Source organism: Grampus griseus, assembly GCF_964374135.1.
Source record: "Grampus griseus genome assembly, chromosome: 3".
NCBI classification, from domain to species: domain Eukaryota; kingdom Metazoa; phylum Chordata; class Mammalia; order Artiodactyla; family Delphinidae; genus Grampus; species Grampus griseus.
The window spans coordinates 154,310,495-154,327,884 of record NC_139019.1 but is presented as its reverse complement, the minus strand read 5'-3'; the positions used below and the strand labels follow the sequence as shown (position 1 = coordinate 154,327,884).

General features: G+C 35.9%; 1 protein-coding gene across 2 annotated transcripts in view; it reads left to right on the top strand.

The window, feature by feature from the left end:
• Positions 1-17,390, top strand: part of CNOT6 (CCR4-NOT transcription complex subunit 6) — a 66,952-nt gene that overhangs the window by 24,182 nt on the left and 25,380 nt on the right. For both annotated transcript variants that reach the window (XM_082652127.1, XM_082652126.1), the window contains exons 3-4: positions 12,524-12,710; positions 14,918-15,003. In XM_082652127.1, coding sequence (XP_082508253.1) covers positions 12,524-12,710; positions 14,918-15,003 — 273 coding nt within the window. The remainder of the gene's footprint in view (positions 1-12,523; positions 12,711-14,917; positions 15,004-17,390) is intronic.

Genomic DNA, 17,390 nt, shown 5'->3' with positions numbered 1-17,390 from the left:
TTTAATATATATTGTCACTCATTAAAATTAAACTCATGGCCAGCAGCCCTGTAACTTGTGCCTGAAGGATGCTTTATCTAAGGTACATCACACAGCCTTGCATTCAGCACTACACTTGAGGGCCATTTTATACATCAGAATCACTTAGAAAGCACAAAAATGCAAAAACTGTGGCACTAAATAGTGAAAAAGATACTTGTTTACATTGTGAGAGCTGCAACAAGAAGAAAGAGTGTTGCCTTGTTGGACCTCAGCTGGAAACTTGAGCAACTCCAATTTTTACTACTCTGCGCATATTTGTGAATGACTGTGAAATCGTTGTAAGAATTGATTTGGGAATTACACATAAATTTGAAGGAGTGGGCAAATTGCAAATACAGAATCCAGGAGTAATGAAGATCAACTGTAATTCTTATTTCTTCTACGATGTCAGAGTTTTAGAGATTTAGTCAAGATTTCGGGTTTTTTTCTGAATCTGCAAATGTGGAGGTAGTGATCTCTCTGTAGGTAACCGTGATTACACCTGATCTCTTTAGTGCTTGCTAATCACCCCTCTCATTTCAGAGAGCACTAATTAGATTCTTTCTGTCTCCTGATATTTAGCAATAAAGGATTCTGGGCACTTTAGAATGAAATTACTTATCAAAACAGGGCTCTTAACCTAGACCAGGATAATCCCAGCTTTTCTCAAGTCACTAAACTGCTTAAACTTGAATGCAAATTTTTGAGTGCTCATGAATATGTTCAGTTTATGGAGAAGTAAATAGATATCAGAACCTCAAAAGTTGTCTTCCTTGTTCATTGCCCTCTACCAGAAAATTAGGAACCTTAATTTCTTGGATAACCTAGTTCTACTAGTAGAGATTTATCTTTCTCTACAGTATGTTACATTCTTTTGCTTCTATAACCTTTGATCTTTTTTTTTTTTTTTTTTTTTTTTGGTGGTACACGGGCCTCTCACTGTTGTGGCCTCTCCCATTGTGGAGCACAGGCTCTGGACGCGCAGGCTCAGCGGCCATGGCTTACGGGCCTAGCTGCTCTGCGGCATGTGGGATCTTCCCGGACCGGGGCACGAACCCGTGTCCCCTGAATCAGCAGGCGGACTCTCAACCACTGCGCCACCAGGGAAGCTCAACCTTTGATCTTTTAAACGAAATGTTTTTCAAAAATGGAGTACTATAATATAATGTTTTGAAATTTGCTTTTTTCCTACTTTCTTTTTTTAAAAAAAATCTTTCCATATCAATGTATATAGCTCTACTGCATCCTCTTTAATGGCTGCAGAATTGCATTGTATGTGTGATCCAAAATTTAAGTATGCCCTATTAATGATCATTTATGTTATTTCAAATTTTTCCCTACTACTAACAGTATATATCTTGGCATACTTGAATAGCATTTTCATAAGGTAAACCTCTAATTGTGGAATTGTGGTGGGGCAAAGAATATTCAGATTTAAAATTTTAGTAGCTGTTACTACAGGATTAAAATATGGTTTAAAATATGGTTGTATTTTTCCCATAATGCATGAGTGCATCTCTTTTCCCCTTAGCCTTGTCATTACTGGGTATTAATCTTCTTTGCTATTTTCATAGGTAGAAGTGTTTTATTTAAATTTGCATCTCTTTCATTACTGAAATGAACTTTTTAAAATTACTGATCCTTTGTTTTTTATTGATTGATTTACTTGTTCTTATCTGTTGTTCGTTTTCCTATTGCTGATTGCTTTATTTTTTGTTTTATTGTTTAAAAATTTATTTCATTTATTTATTTTTGGCTGTGTTGGGTCTTTGTTGCTTCGCGCTGCTTTCTTTAGCTGCAGCGAGCAGGGGCTACTCTTCATTGCGGTGCGCAGGCTTCTCATTTGCGGTGGCTTCTCTTGTTGCAGAGCTCAGGCTCTAGGTGCATGGGCTCAGTAGTTGTGGCTCGCAGGCTCTAGAGCACAGGCTCAGTAGTTGTGGCGCACAGGCTTAGTTGCTCCACGGCATTTGGGATCTTCCCAGACCAGGGGTCAAACCCATGTCCCCTGCATTGGCAGGCGGATTCTTAACCACTGTGCCACCAGGGAAGCCCATACTTTTTGTTTTATTTTTTATTATGGAGCTCACATAAAAAATCCTGAGGGTAGGAACTTTGTCTTATTTACCATTCTGTCCCCACACCAGCATACTAGTCACTGAAAGTTGGCTGAATTAATGGATGTTATCTCTTTGGCTGCCGAACATGTTGACATCTCCACCATATACAGTTGACCCTTGAAATTACCGGTTTGAACTGCATAGGCCCTCTTATATGCAGGTTTTTTTCAGTAAATGCACACTGCAGTACTACACGATCCAAGGTTGGTTGAATCCGAGGATGCAGAACTGCAGATACAGAGGACTTACTGCAGGTTATGTGTGGAGCCTCCACATTGTTCAAAGGTCAACTGTAGAGGTTTTAAATTTTAATGAATTCAAACCTGACAGTGCTTTCATTGTTGGATTCTAGGATATGAGTTATGCTTAGATATATTCTCTTCCATTTCTTTTCTGGGTTTTGGTGTTTATAAATTTATTCCAGAACTTTTCTTTTTGGCGTATGGTAGAGATCTGAGTCTTCCCTTCCCTTCTGTCTCCAACCCCTGTATGATTGATGTATTTATACATGATTCCTTATACTTGACTTTTATTTTTCCCTTCCCTTCTTCACAGACTTTCTGGTTTTCTTTTAGGCTACCTTATTGTTTGAGAATTTTATATCCTTCCAATTAAGTTGAAGTATAAAAATACATTTCTCAAGTCCTTTTACCTTTTCTTCTTAAGTAGTACCTTGAGTGTAGGGGGCTGAAACACGTGGTGGGCTCTCAGTAAATAGTTTATTATATTTTAAGTGCTTTATTCATATTGAATATTAGCTGTGTGTTTCAGTTTTATGACCTGAAAATTAAGTAAATCAAATTGAGTTTACAAATAGTCTGTGTCACAGATTCTACTCTTATTATACAGTAAGGAAAAACACCTTCTTAGATCAAGATAGATTTTATTACACAACTTTATTGAGGTATAGTTGACATGTAATAATTGAGTAATGTGATATATTTTGATCTGTGTGTACATCTTTGAAACCATCACCACATTCAAGAATGAACATACCCATCATTCCCCTAAATTTGTAATCCATCCTTCCCTGCCACCCTCATTTCTTCATCCCCTCTCCCATACACAGGCAACCACTGTTCTGGTTTCTATAACCATAGATTACATTTTGTAGAATTTTTATGTAAATGAAGTCATAAGGTATGTACTCTTTTATTTTTGTCTACTCTACTTAATTTGAGATTTATCCATTTTTGTTGGTCAGTACTTCATTCTTTTTATTATCGAGTATTGTTCCATTATTTGGATATGCCAACATTTGTTTATCATTCACTTGTTGATGAACATATTTGGATGATTTCTAGTATTTGGGTATTACAAATTAAGCTGCTGTGAACATTTTATGTGTAAGTCTTTGTGTGGGCATAGCTTTGTTTCTCTTGGGCAAATACCTAAGAATGGAACTGGTCATATGATAGGTGTATGTCTAACTTTTAAAAATACTGACAGACTGTTTTGCAAAGAGGTTGTCTCATTTTACATTCCTGTTACATGTCTTTGATCCATACCCTCACCAACACTTGGCAAGGCAAGTGTTTTTAATTTTAGCCATTCTTCTGGGTGTGCACTGGTATCTCATTGTGGTTTTAATTTGAATTTTCCTAATGACTACTCATGTTGAGCATCTTTTCATGTGATTATTTGCCATCTCTATGTCGTCTTTGGTGAAGTGTCTGTTCACATCATTTACCTGTTTTAGGTTGTTTTCTTTTTATTGAGTTTTGAGAGTTCTTTATATAATTAGTCCTGAAATCAGGTAGTGTTGGTCTTTTAGCTTTGTTCTTTTTCAGAGTTGCTTTGGCTTTTCTGAGTCCTTTGAATTTTCATATGAATTTTAAAATCAGCATGCCAGTTTCAAACTTGTTGGTATTTTCATTGGGATTGTTGACTCTGTAAACCACTTTGGGAGATCTAACATCTTAACAATATTGAATCTTCTGATCTGTGAACACTGTATCTCTCTTCACTTACTTAGGACTTCTTTCATTTCTCTCAGCATTGTTGTTCTTAGTATACATGGGTTCTGCACATTTTTTTGGTCAAATTTACCCCTAAATGTTTCATAATTTTGATATATAATACAGTAATTGTAAATGTTATGATTTTTAAATTTCAATTTCTGATTGTTCATTGCTAGCATACAGAAATACAGTATTTTTGTATATCGATCTTTTGTTCTATGACTTTGCTAAACTCACATATTGGTAGCATTTTTATAGATTCCATAGGATTTTTAAATAGATGATTTGGTATTTGCAAATAAAGAGCTTTACTTTTCCCTTTTCAGTTTTTAATTTTTCTTGTCTTCTTGGAATGGCTAGGACTTCTGGTATAATGTTGAATGGTAGTGGTGAGAGTAGATACTCTTGCTTTGTTTCTGACCTTAGGGAAAGGATTTATCCCTTAACCACTAAGCTTTTTGTAGATGCCCTTTATCAAGATTGAGGAAGCTCTCTATTCTTAGCTTACTGAGAGTTTAAAAATTTTTTTTTAGTGTACAAGAGGATTCATTTTATTTTATTTCTATTAAAAATTTTTTTCAAATTTCTTATACAATCTTTAGAGGTTACACTCCATTTACAGTTATTATAGAATATTGGCTATATTCTCCATGTTGTACAATACATCCTTGTGGCCTGTCTTTCACCCAGTAGTTTGTACCTCCCACCCGTATATCGCCCCCGCCCTCCCACCACTGGTAACTACTAGTCTGTTCTCTATATCTGTGAGTGTGTACTTCCTTTTTGTTATATTCACTAGATATATTTTTTAGATTCCATATATAAATGATATCATACAACATTTGTCTTTCTCTTTCTGACTTATTCACTTAGCATAATGCCTTCCAAGTCCATCCATGTTGCTGCAAATGGCAAAATTTCATTCCTTTTTATGGCCGAGCAGTATTTCATTGTATCTATATACCACATCTTTATCCATTCATCTGTTGATGGACACTTAGGTTGCTTCCATGTCTTAGCAATTGCAAATAATGCTGCTATTAATATTGAGAAGCATGTATCTTTTGGAATTAGTGTTTAAAGAGTGGAATTGCTGGGTCATCTGGTAATTCTATTTTTAGTTTTTTGAGAAACCTCATACTGTTTTCCACAGTGGCTGCACCAGTTTACATTCCCACCAACGGTGTAGGAGGGTTCCCTTTCCTCTACATCCTTACCAACATTTGTTATTAGTGTTCTTTTTGGTGATAGCCATTCTGACAGGTGTGAGGGGTATCTCATTGTGGTTTTAATTTGCATTTCCCAATGATAAGAGATGTTGAGCATCTTTTCATGTGCCTGTTGGCCATCTTCATTTCCTCTTTGGAAAACTAATCAGTTCTGCCCATTTTTTAATCGGGTTGGTTGTTTTTGATATCGAGTTTTATGAGCTTTTTATATATGTTGGATATTAATCCCTTATAGGTCATATCATTTGCAAATATTTACTCCCATTGAGTAGGTTGTCTTTTTGTTTTGTTGATGGTTTCCTTTGCTGTGCAAAAGCTTTTAAGTTTAATTAGGTTGCATTTGTTTATTTTTGCTTTTATTTCCTTTACTTTAGGAGACAGATCCCCAAAAAATATTGCTGCAATTTATGTCAAAGATTGTTCTGCCTATGTTTTCCTATAGGAGGTTTTTAGTATCTGGTCTTAAATTTAGGTCTTAAATCCATTTTGAGTTTATTTTTGTACATGGTGTTAGAGAATGTACTAATTTCACTCATTTACATATAGCTGTCCAGTTTTCCCAACACCACTTTTTGAAGAGATCGTCTTTTCTCTGTTGTGTAGTCTTACCTCCTTTGTCATAGATTAATTGACCATAAGTGTGTAGGTTTATTTCTGGGCTTTCTGTCCTGTTCCACTGATCTATGTGTCTGTTTTTGTCACAGTACCATACTGTTTTGAGTACTGTAGCTTGTAGTATAGTCTGAAGTCAGGGGGTATAATTCCTCCCACTCTGTTTTTCTTTCTCAAGATTGTTTTGGCTGTTCGAGGTCTTTTCTGTTTTGATACAAATTTAAAATTTGTTTTTCTAGTTCTGTGAAAAATGCCATTGTTAATTTGATAGGGATTGCATTGAATCTGTAGATTGCCTTGGATAGTAAGGTCATTTTAACATTATTGATTCTTCCAATCCAAAACATGATATATCTTTCCATCTGTGTTTGTTGTCTTCAGTTTCTTTCATTAGGGTCTAATAGTTGTTTGGAGTACAGGTCTTTTGCCTCTTTAGGTAAGTTTATTCCTAGGTATTTTATTCTTTTTGATGTGATGCAAAATGATGTTTCTTTCATTTCTTTCTGGTAGTTTGTTGTTAGTGTATAGAAATGCAACAGATTACTGTATATTAATTTTGTATCCTGCAACTTTACCAAATTCATTGATGAGCTCTAGTAGTTTTCTGGTGGCATCCTTAGAATTTTCTATGTATAGTGTCATGTCATCTGCAAACAGTGACAGTTTTACTTCTTCCTTTCTAATTTGATTCCTTTTATTTCTCGTCTGATTGCTGTGGCTAAGACTTCCAAACTATGTTGAATAAAAGTGGCAAGAGTGGGCATCCTTGTCTTGTTCCTGATCTTAGAGGGAATGCTTTCAGTTTTTCACTATTGAGTTTGATGCTAGCTGTGGGTTTGTCATATATGACCTTTATTGTGTTGAGGTAAGTTCCCTCTATATCCACAACCTCTGGAGAGTTTTTTTATCATAAATGTATGTTGGTTTTTTTCAGAAGTGTTTTCTGTATCTATTGAGATGATCCTATGGTTTTTATTCTTCAATTTGTTAATGTGGTATATCCCATTGATTGGTTTGTGGATATTGAAAAATCCTTGCATCCCTGGGATAAATCCCACTTGATCATGGTGTATGATCCTTTTAATGTGTTGTTGGATTCAATTTGCTATTATTTTGTTGAGGATTTTTGCATCTATGTTCATCAGTGATATTGGCCTGTAATTTTTTTTGTTATATCTTTGTCTGATTTTGGTATCAGGGTGTTGCTGGCCTCATAGAACGAGATTAGAAATGTTCCTTCCTCTATAATTTTTTGGAATAATTTTAGAAGGTTAGATGTTAACTCTTCTCTAAAAATTTAGTAGAATTCACCAGTGAAGCCATCTGGTCCTGGACTTTTGTTTGTTGGGAGTTTTAAAGTTATTGATTCAAAATCAATACTGGTAATTGGTCTGTTCATGTTTTCTATTTCTTCCTGGTTAATTCTTGGGAGATTATACCTTTCTAAGAATTTGTCCATTTCTTACAGATTGTCCATTTTATTGGTATATAGTTGTTCATAGTAGTCTCTTATGATCCTTTGTATTTCTGTGGTATCGGTTGTAACTTCTCCTTTTTTCATTTCTGATTTTATTGATTTGGGCCCTGTCCCCTTTTATCTTGATGAGTCTGGCTAAAGGTTTATCAATTTTGTTTATCTTTTCAAAGAACCAACTTTTAGTTTTATTGATCTTTATTATTTTTTTAGTCTCCATTTCATTTATTTCTGCTCTGATCTTCATGATTTCTTTCCTTCTACTAACTTTGGGTTTTGTTTGTTCTTTCTCTGGTTGCTTTAGGTGTAAGTTTAGGTTGTTTATTTGAGATTTTTCTTGTTTCCTGAGGTTAGCTTGTATCACTATAAATTTCCCTCTTAGAACTGCTTTTGCTGTGTCCCATAGGTTTTGGATCATTGTGTTTTCAGTTTCATTTTCATTTTCACTTGTCTCTAGGTATTTTTGATTTCCTCTTTAATTTCTTCAGTGGTGCATTGACTGTTTAATAGCATATTGTTTGTGTTTTTTGCATTTTTTTTCCTTGTAGTTGATTTCTGGTCTCATAGCATTGTGGTCAGAGAAGATGCTTAATATGATTTCAGTTTTCTTAAATTTACCAAGGCTTGTTTTGTGGCCTAGCATGTGATCTGTCCTGGAGAATGTTCCATGTGCACTTGAAAAGAATGTTTATTCTGCTGTTTTTGGATGGAATGCTCTATATATTTATCAGTTAAGTCGTTTTGTCTAATGTGTCATTTAAGGTCTCTGTTTCCTTATTGATTTTCTCTCTGATGACTTATCCGTTGATGTAAGTGGGGTGTTAAGTCCCCTACTATTATTATATTATTGTTGATTTCTCCTTTTATGTATGTTAATATTTGCCTTATATATTTAAGTGCTTCTATGTTGGGTGCATATATATTTACAGTTGTTATATCTTCTTCCTGGATTGATCCTTTGGTCATTATGTAATGTCCTTCTTGGTCTTCTGTAACAATGTTTATTTTAAAGTCTGTTTTGTCTGATATAAGTATTGCTACTCTGGCTTTCTTTTGGTTTCCATTTGGGTAGAATTCCTTTTTTCCATTCACTCACTCTGTGTGTGTCTTTAGTTCTGAAGTGAGTGTTTTGTAGGTAGCGTATATAGGGTATTGTTTTTGCATCCATTCAGCCACTCTGTGTCTTTTGGTTGGAGCATTTAGTCTATTTACGTTTAAGGTAATTATTGATATGTATATTCTATTTGCCATTTTGTTAATTGTTTTAGATTCGGTTTTTTAGGTCTTTTTTCCCTTCTTTTGTTCTCTTGTGATTTGATGACTGTCTTTAGTGTTACGTTTGAATTCCTTTTTCTTTTTTGTGTGTATATCTATTATAGATACTTGGTTTGTGGTTACCATGAGGTTTGTATAGCAGTGTATATGCATTCTAAAAACCCTGCATTTGTACTCTCCTCCCCTTACAATTAGTGTTTTTGATATCACATTTTACGTCTTATTTTTTTGCGTATCTCTTAACTGCTTATTGTGGACATAGTGATTTTACTACTTTTTGTTTTTTAGCCTCCCTACTAGGATTGTGTGTGTGTATGATTTCCTACTTTTACTGTATGTTTGCCTTTACTGGTGAGCTTTTTCATTTTCATAACTTTCTTTCTAGTTGTGGCCTTTTATTTTTCACCTAGAGAAGTTCCCTTAACATTTGTTGTAAAGCTGGTTTGTTGTAAAGCTTAGCTTTTGCTTGTCTGTAAAGCTTTTGATTTCTCCAAATCTGAATGAGAGCCTTGCTGGGTAGAATATTCTTGGTTGTAGGTTTTTCCCTTTCATTACTTTAAATATATTGTGCCACTCCCCTCTGGCCTGTAGAGTTGCTGCTGAAAAATCAGCTGGTATGAGATTTTTAAAAATCAGGAATGGATGCTGATTTTGTCAAATGCTCTTCCTGCATTTATTTAGATGATTTTCTTTTCTGAGAAAACATTTTTTAAATTATATTTTTTGAATGTTCAACAAACCTAGCATTTTCTGGCACAAATCTTACTTGGTCATTATCCTTTTAATATATTGTTGGATCTGTTTTGTCAGTTTACATTTATGTTCATGAGGATGTCATTTTGTAACTTTCTTGTACTAGTTTTGTCTGGTTTTGGTGTCAGGATGATGATGACCTTATAGAATGAGTTGGGAAGTGTCCTCTTCAGTTTTCTGGATGAATTTGTGTAGAATTGATACTAATTCTTCCTTAAATGTTTGGTAGTATTCGCCAATGAACTCTTCTGGTTCTAGAATATTCTTTGTGGGAAGGTTTTTTTATCAGATACATTCATAATGTTGTGCATCCATCACTACCATCCATCTCCATAGCTCTTTTCATTTTGCAGTTTGCCATCACTCTTGAAAGTTTTTTTCTGGGTTGCTAGGTCAATAGGACATTTTTCCTTCCGTGCATTAATGTGGAAATTTTTCTGTCTCTGTATGTGTGTGTCTGTCTGCCTCTCTTTTGGTGACAGCTGTAATTGGTAACAGTATAATTCACACAATTCACCCACTTAAGGTGCAAATTCAGTAGTTTTTATGTATTTACAGAGTTGTGCACCCATTACCATAGTCAATTTGAGAACATTTTCACTGTCCCCTCAACACATTAGCAGTCATTCCCCATTTCCTCTTAACCATGGTGTTCAACTTTAGAAATTCAATTTGAGTGTGCTATCTTGTATCACTAGTTACTATGTTTAGCCTTCTAGCTTCTGACCATATGGAATGTAATTAAAGTAACTTTTAATGTCTGTCTACTAATTTTATCATCATTATCTTTTCTGGACTGGTCTTAATTGACTGACTTTTCATTATGGATGATATTTTCCTGTTTCTTTGCATACCTAGTAATTTTTAATTGGGTGCCAGATATTGTGAATTTTACCTTATTGAGTGATGTGTGAACCTGGGTGATGTGTGAACCTAGGGGTTGTTACCTTTACTCCTTTTGGGTGTTTTTTTCCTCTGGCTCAGGCAATTTCTCACATACATATGGTGATCAGTACTCAGTTGACAACTTGAGGGGAACCTCAAATCTCCAGACCTTTCTGTTCATCTCTCTCCTCTCTGGTACTCTGCCTTTGTAAATTCTAGTCATCCTGGCTTCCCTGGACATTCTCTCTGTGTCCTGAACTTGCGGGAGATCAGTGTTCTTTCCCTGGAATCCCCTCCCTGTGCTGCTGTTGGCCTGTCTTGTTTGTTTTTCATCCTTCAGGGATCACTCTCCTGTGCCTATTGGATCAATCTCCTGATTGATCTCTGATATTTGTTGATTCATGTATATTGTCTGGTTTTATACTTGTTCAGGTGGGATAGTAAATTTGGTCCCTGTTATTCCATTTTGATTAGAAGTCTCTAGACTGCTTTTTCAGCCAATAGAAAATCAGTTTTCAAAGACTTACATTTTCATTACATCCATTTGTTTCATTCTCTCTCAGACTATAACCTGCACTATTAAAAATATTATGGGGAGGGCTTCCCTGGTGGTGCAGTGGTTGAGAGTCTGCCTGCCGATGCAGGGGACACAGGTTCGTGCCCCAGTCCGGGAAGATCCCATATGCTGTGGAATGGCTGGGCCCGTGAGCCATGGCTGCTGAGCCTGCACGTCTGGAGCCTGTGCTCCGCAATGGGAGAGGCCACAACAGTGAGAGGCCAACATACCGCAAAAAAAAAAAAAAAAAAAAAAATTATGGAGAAAATTCTTAGGTGAATTTAGAAACAATTGTCATCTTACCAGGAACTGCCAAAGTACAGATTTAATATTGCATTGAAAGAAATTATTGTTTCTAGTTACAACTCTTACCTCTTGAATCCTATGTCTGTTACTGTTTGATTATGTATAGTTATGACTTAATATCTGAAATGCTTCTGGGCAGGTGTTTTTCCTTTTAATTATACAGTACAGATTTGTCTAATTACATGATTATTGATGAAATTATTACTTTGGTACTTTTGGTTTTAAAAGTTTGCTAAGCTGAGAATATCTCACGTATCTTCTGTTTTTAGGCAAAATTCTTGTTTTCTGGAGTATAGATTATGAATAGCCTCTGAGATACTAGATTTGATTTTTTTTTTTTGCATAAGTCCAAATGATTCATGTTGAAATATTGGACTTATCATTACTATAAATTATTCATGCTTTTTCTTGTCATAGCTGAGGCTAATTTAAAGGATAAAGTCTTAACTATTGTATTCTTAAAAATAACATTGGAATCTAAATATTGATATATTGCCTTAAATGGGTTTTTTTTTTTTTTAGTCTGCCAAGTGGAGAGTTTATAACTTAATCATAGCAGTGAATTGTTCTAGAATCGGTAAGGTTTCTACTATTGACCCCTTTCTCACAATTTTTTGTGTGATAAGTTATTACTCAATATGGGACTTCCCTGGTGGCGCAGTGGTTAAGAATCCACCTGCAAATGCAGGGTATATGGGTTGAGCCCAGGTCCAGGAAGATCCCACATGCTGCGGAGCAACTAAGCCTGTGCGCCACAACTACTGAGCCTGTGCTCTAGAGCCCGCAAGCCACAACTACTGAAGCCCCCTCTCCACAACTGCTGAAGCCTATGCTCCTACAGCCCGTGCTCCGCAACAAGAGAAGCCACCACAATGAGAAGCCCGCACAGCACAATGAAGAGTAGCCCCCACTCGCCACAACTTGAGAAAGCCCATGTGCAGCAACGAAGACCCAACACAGCCAAAAATAAATAAATAAATTTATTTAAAAAAAATTATTACTCAATAAAATATCTAAAATGTTACTTAATCCAGGGACCAAACTGTAGAGAACACTATATAATTTTTTAACATCTTTATTGTAGTATAATTGCTTTACAATGGTGTGTCAGTTTCTGCTGTTTAACAAAGTGAATCAGCTATACATATACATATATCCCCATATCTCCTTCCTCTTGCATCTCCCTCCCATCCTCCCTATCCCACCCCTCTAGGTGGATGCAAAGCACCAAGCTGATCTACCTGTGCTATGCAGCTCCTTCCCACTAGCTATCTATTTTACATTTGGTATAGAACACTATATAATTCTTACCCCATTTTTTTCTTCTTTTACAGGAAAAGTGAGAAGCTTAAGCTCATCTTTGTGGTCACTAACTCACTTGACAGCTTTGTATCTAAGTGACAATTCCCTGTCCCGCATTCCTTCAGACATTGCCAAGCTTCACAATCTGGTGTATCTGGACCTGTCCTCTAATAAAATCCGGAGTTTACCGGCAGAACTCGGAAACATGGTATCACTCAGGTATACAGATTCAACTTAGTACATAGCTATATACCCCCTAAAAGAGTATATTATTATATTGTTAGGAAACACCACTTTGTTGGGAAACGACATTGTCAATTTAATGGTATTTGAACACAATTAAACATGACTATGTTCTTCAGGTAAAGTTTTCTGGGAAAATTGAATGTCAGCTAATAAATAAGTCATTTAGATCCATTGCCTAAAATTTACTTTATTGCTGTTTTGTGTAATATACTTTATTTTTGAAACAAAATTTTTGGACAAAGTGGGGCAAACAAATAGAAGGCACTTGTATTATCCCATATATTCACTCACCTGTGACAGACAGTTGAGATGCTTTTCCCCCACTAAATTCTGGGGCCCTATACCATCCTTAATATGGGATCCAGGAAGCCATTGACAATTAATGATCCCATTTTGGCCATCCCAGGGCTTGTATGCATGACAGTAACAAAGCCAGGACTTGAAAGAAGCTAGAATTAGTGATTGAATATGGGGACCTATAGTGTGGGCTATAGGAGGTTGATAGGATGTGGAGCCACACAGAGTTCAGGTTAGAAACCTGACTCAGTCATTTACAAGTTGTGTGATTTGGGGCAAGCTTCTTACAACCTTGCAGAGTGTTTCTTCATCCATGAAGTTGCTATGATAATGACCCAACTAAGGATGAGATTAGAGATATTTGAGATAATGACTAAGAAACTACTAGCAACACTGCTTGGTACATATTGTATTAGTAAATGGTAATTGCTGTAACCTCTGTTTTATAAGATAGATGAGATCTACCCAGATTGAATATAAAGCTAATTTCCAGCTATTATGTTAATCCCAATAGAAAATCTTGCCGCATTTCATATTACCTCCCCCCCCCCTTTTTTTTTTAAAATTCCACTGGCTTTTCTGCTGCCTTCTATCATTTGCTGCATAGTAAAAAGGAATAAGGACCTTGTGAGAGTTTCTTTACCTCTATTGCTTCCATTCCAGCCCTTGGACATTTTTTAGGCTTAATTATTGAGTGTATACCATGACTATTTTTAATCCCCTGAACCAAATTTACTTAAAGGACCTCCTTTCCTGTGTGATATATTTGGAAATAAACAGGAACCAAGTATTCAGAGTGAGTTTTTCTTATTCAGTTTATGGCCTCACCAACCTCTGGTTTACTCAGTGGTAACCAAGCTTCATTTAAATTCCAAGAACCAAGGGCTATAGAAGTATCAGTAGTTCACATTCACATGTAAACATTGACAAATAAAACTTATCATAGGGGCTTCCCTGGTGGCGCAGTGGTTGAGGGTCCGCCTGCTGATGCGGGGGACACGGGTTCGTGCCCCGGTCTGGGAGGGTCCCACATGCCGTGGAGCGGCTGGGCCCGTGAGCCATGGCCGCTGGGCCTGCGTGTCCGGAGCCTGTGCTCCGCAACGGGAGAGGCCACAGCAGTGAGAGGCCCACGTACCAAAAAAAAAAAAAAAAAAAAAAAACTTATCATAGGACATTGCCAATATCTTAATATTGGGTCTTTCTTTTTTTCCTACTGAAGATTCCTTTCATAGTTATATTTTCTATACAAAACAAATCATTAAAATAATCAGTAGTTATTAATATAGCTGCCATTATTTCTAAAGTAAAACTTTAGTATTATTAATCATAAACATATTGTGCAACTACCATAAACTATTTTGATTTGGTACTATATGATCATTTAAATTTTCTTTTTAACAATTCACATGTTAGGCTGCTTTATCATTTCCACTTTCTTAAACATGTGTATTAGACCTCCATGTATGCTAGACCAGTTCTGCTCTCAGGGTGGTATCTGGACTGTGCCATTTTCAAAGTGTGTCACCAGCCTGCAGTGAGATACACAGCAAGTGTCTTTTGAATCCAATACCCTTAAAAAAATTGGGGCTTATATTTTGTTGGTCTTTTTTTTTCTCATCACATTTTTATAGTAATTGATTTTTTTCCTATGTTTTACAAATGTATTGGTCTGTGGCAGTTTGGGGTTTTTTTGTTGTGTCTTTTTGTTTGTTTTTTTAACCACATATGATTTAAGAAGCACTATACTAGACATTGGCATATAATACTAAATTTTGTATTCTTAGGAACTTACATCTTATATTCCTAGAAATTATATTGTTGATTTTAGCTGTTAGTTAAAGGTTAATATATCTTCTGACTTCCTGGAATTTTTACATCAACAGGGAACTCCATTTAAATAACAACCTGTTACGAGTTCTACCTTTTGAGCTGGGAAAACTGTTTCAGTTGCAGACTTTAGGCCTGAAAGGTATGACTTCCCATATTTGTGCTTCTTGTGGTTTGTATGTATGTCTTTTGAGTCTAAAGAAGCCATTAAAGGGAATCCTTTTGCCAGGGATTTGCAGGTTCACTCTTCCCCAGAGTTCATCATTTTGTTAGATACAGTCCAATGGTTTTCTTTCTTTTTCACCTATAGATTGTCTGCTAGTCTTATTATTTTTTGCTCCTAGCCCAGCCTTGCTTTTCTAGCCTTTCTTTTAGTCACCTCTATGTTTTGGTGATACATTCCTGACGTCAGACTTTATTTCATCATCCTGTAAAACAGCTTTTTTTGTTTGTTTGTTTTATGTTCAAATCTCAAAAAATGGAGATTCTCACAAAATGCAGAAAGCAAGTAGAAAATTTTGATCTGTTTGGATCCTCTAATAAAGACCAGTATTTAAGCATTTCTTTAAAACTCAAAAATAAAATTGATTTATAAGGACTTTACTAATATTTTAGAACTCGGAGACATAATTAACCTAGTAAGAACTATTGGGAAATATTTTTTTAAACCAGCAAGGTTAAAAGTCCCATTTTAATAATATGTCAAAACCTATAAATTTTTTTATCACATTGTGGTTCTTCACCAGTCTTGTAGATGTATCCAGCTTACTCTATAATTGATTCCTTAAAAAAGATCACAGGGGGACTTCCCTGGCAGTCCAGTGGTTATGACTCTGCCCTTTGCTGCAGGGGGCATGGGTTTGATCCCTGGTGGGGGAACTAAGATCCCACACCCACATGTGGTGTGGCCCCCCAAAAAAATCACATGATGAAGTCTTCAGGAAGTGTACTTTTATTTCTTAAAAATACAGTTATAAAGTGAGGTTTTATTTCTGTAAATCCATTTCATATTATAAAAGTAATGGTATTGTTCACAAAAACAAATGGAAATTGCAAACAATACATTTACAAATATATGTAAAACCATGTTCAACAAACATCAGCTTTATAAATCATTCTTTGGAAAGTTTTTGTCTGTATGGGCTACACTGGCTGAGGCCTCTTAAAATGGAAGTCAGGGAAATGTGAGCTGCAAATGCCTTTTCTGTTGTATCTCCCTATGATAAGTCTAATTTATTCTTATTTTCCTATTTTGAAATTTGAAAAACAAATATATAAAATGTGGCAAAGTGTAATTCATATACAGACTACCAGAATTAACAATTAATATTTTTTCACTTTTGTGTCCATTTTTTAATGCAAAAGAAATAGAACATTACAGAACATTAAGGCCCTCTTTGTTCCTCTTCTAGTCTCTTTTTCGTCCCAGAGGCAGCTACTGTTGTGTGTCCCTCTGGTTCAAGGTTTTGTAATCTTACAGTATATATTTTACAAACCTTAATCTGTATTCATTTCTCTAAGGATTTACAAACTTTATTTGAAGTTAGGGTCATTGCTCACAAATTTTCACACTGATTTAAGTAAACGCTGGGGCCAGGTAGGGAAGTCTTTATGGCACATTTGTTTTTGATTAGTCCTTGGTCTTCCACTTCAGAAAGATCCTTTACTGTTCAACATTTATGCCTTTATGTTTCTTTCTTGGAAGTATAGTTTCACCGAGATAGTTGGTTTATCTCAGCTATTCTGTTGGACATTGTTACATGTCTGTCTGCAATAGCAGTCTTTTCACTTGATTTCACCTTTTTAAGACAAATCCTATGTTATTTTCCTGACTTTGCAACTTACACTTTAATGCTGTGCTAGCTACTTCTTAAAACAGTTACATTTTCCTTGCTCTCTGAAAACTTCTTTAATGATTTCTCATGGCACCTGTTAATTATTTGGAAGAGAAAATGTATCACTTAGTTCAAAAATCATGTCTATTTGCTATTTTATCCATTTGTACAGAGCCAAAGTACTTCTGCCTCATGAATCAGTTCATATCATTTTCTTTAAAGTTGATTGCATAGGGCTAGCATGCGTCACTTTTTTTTTTTTTTACATTTTTCCATGTTCTTCAAAATTGTTCTACTGTGAAAGATAGGACTAGAACCTTAGATAGTGTATTCTTTTTTTTATTTTGAGATAAGAGATTTATGTGAACCTGTAAGAAATAATTCAGGGAACAATCCATGTGCCTTTTACCAATTTCCCCCCAGTGATAACATCTTTCAAAACTATACTACATAGACTTGCCTGGTGGCACAGTGGTTAAGAATCCGCCTGCCAATGCAGGACGCACAGGTTCAAGCCCTGGTCCGGGAAGATCCCACATGCTGAGGAGCGACTAAACCCGTGCGCCACAACTACTGAGCCTGCAGTCTAGAGCCCGCGAGCCACAACTACTGAGCCCACGCACCTAGAGCCTGTGCTCCGCAACAAGAGAAGCAACCGCAATGAGAGGCCCACACACCACAACAGAGTAGTCCC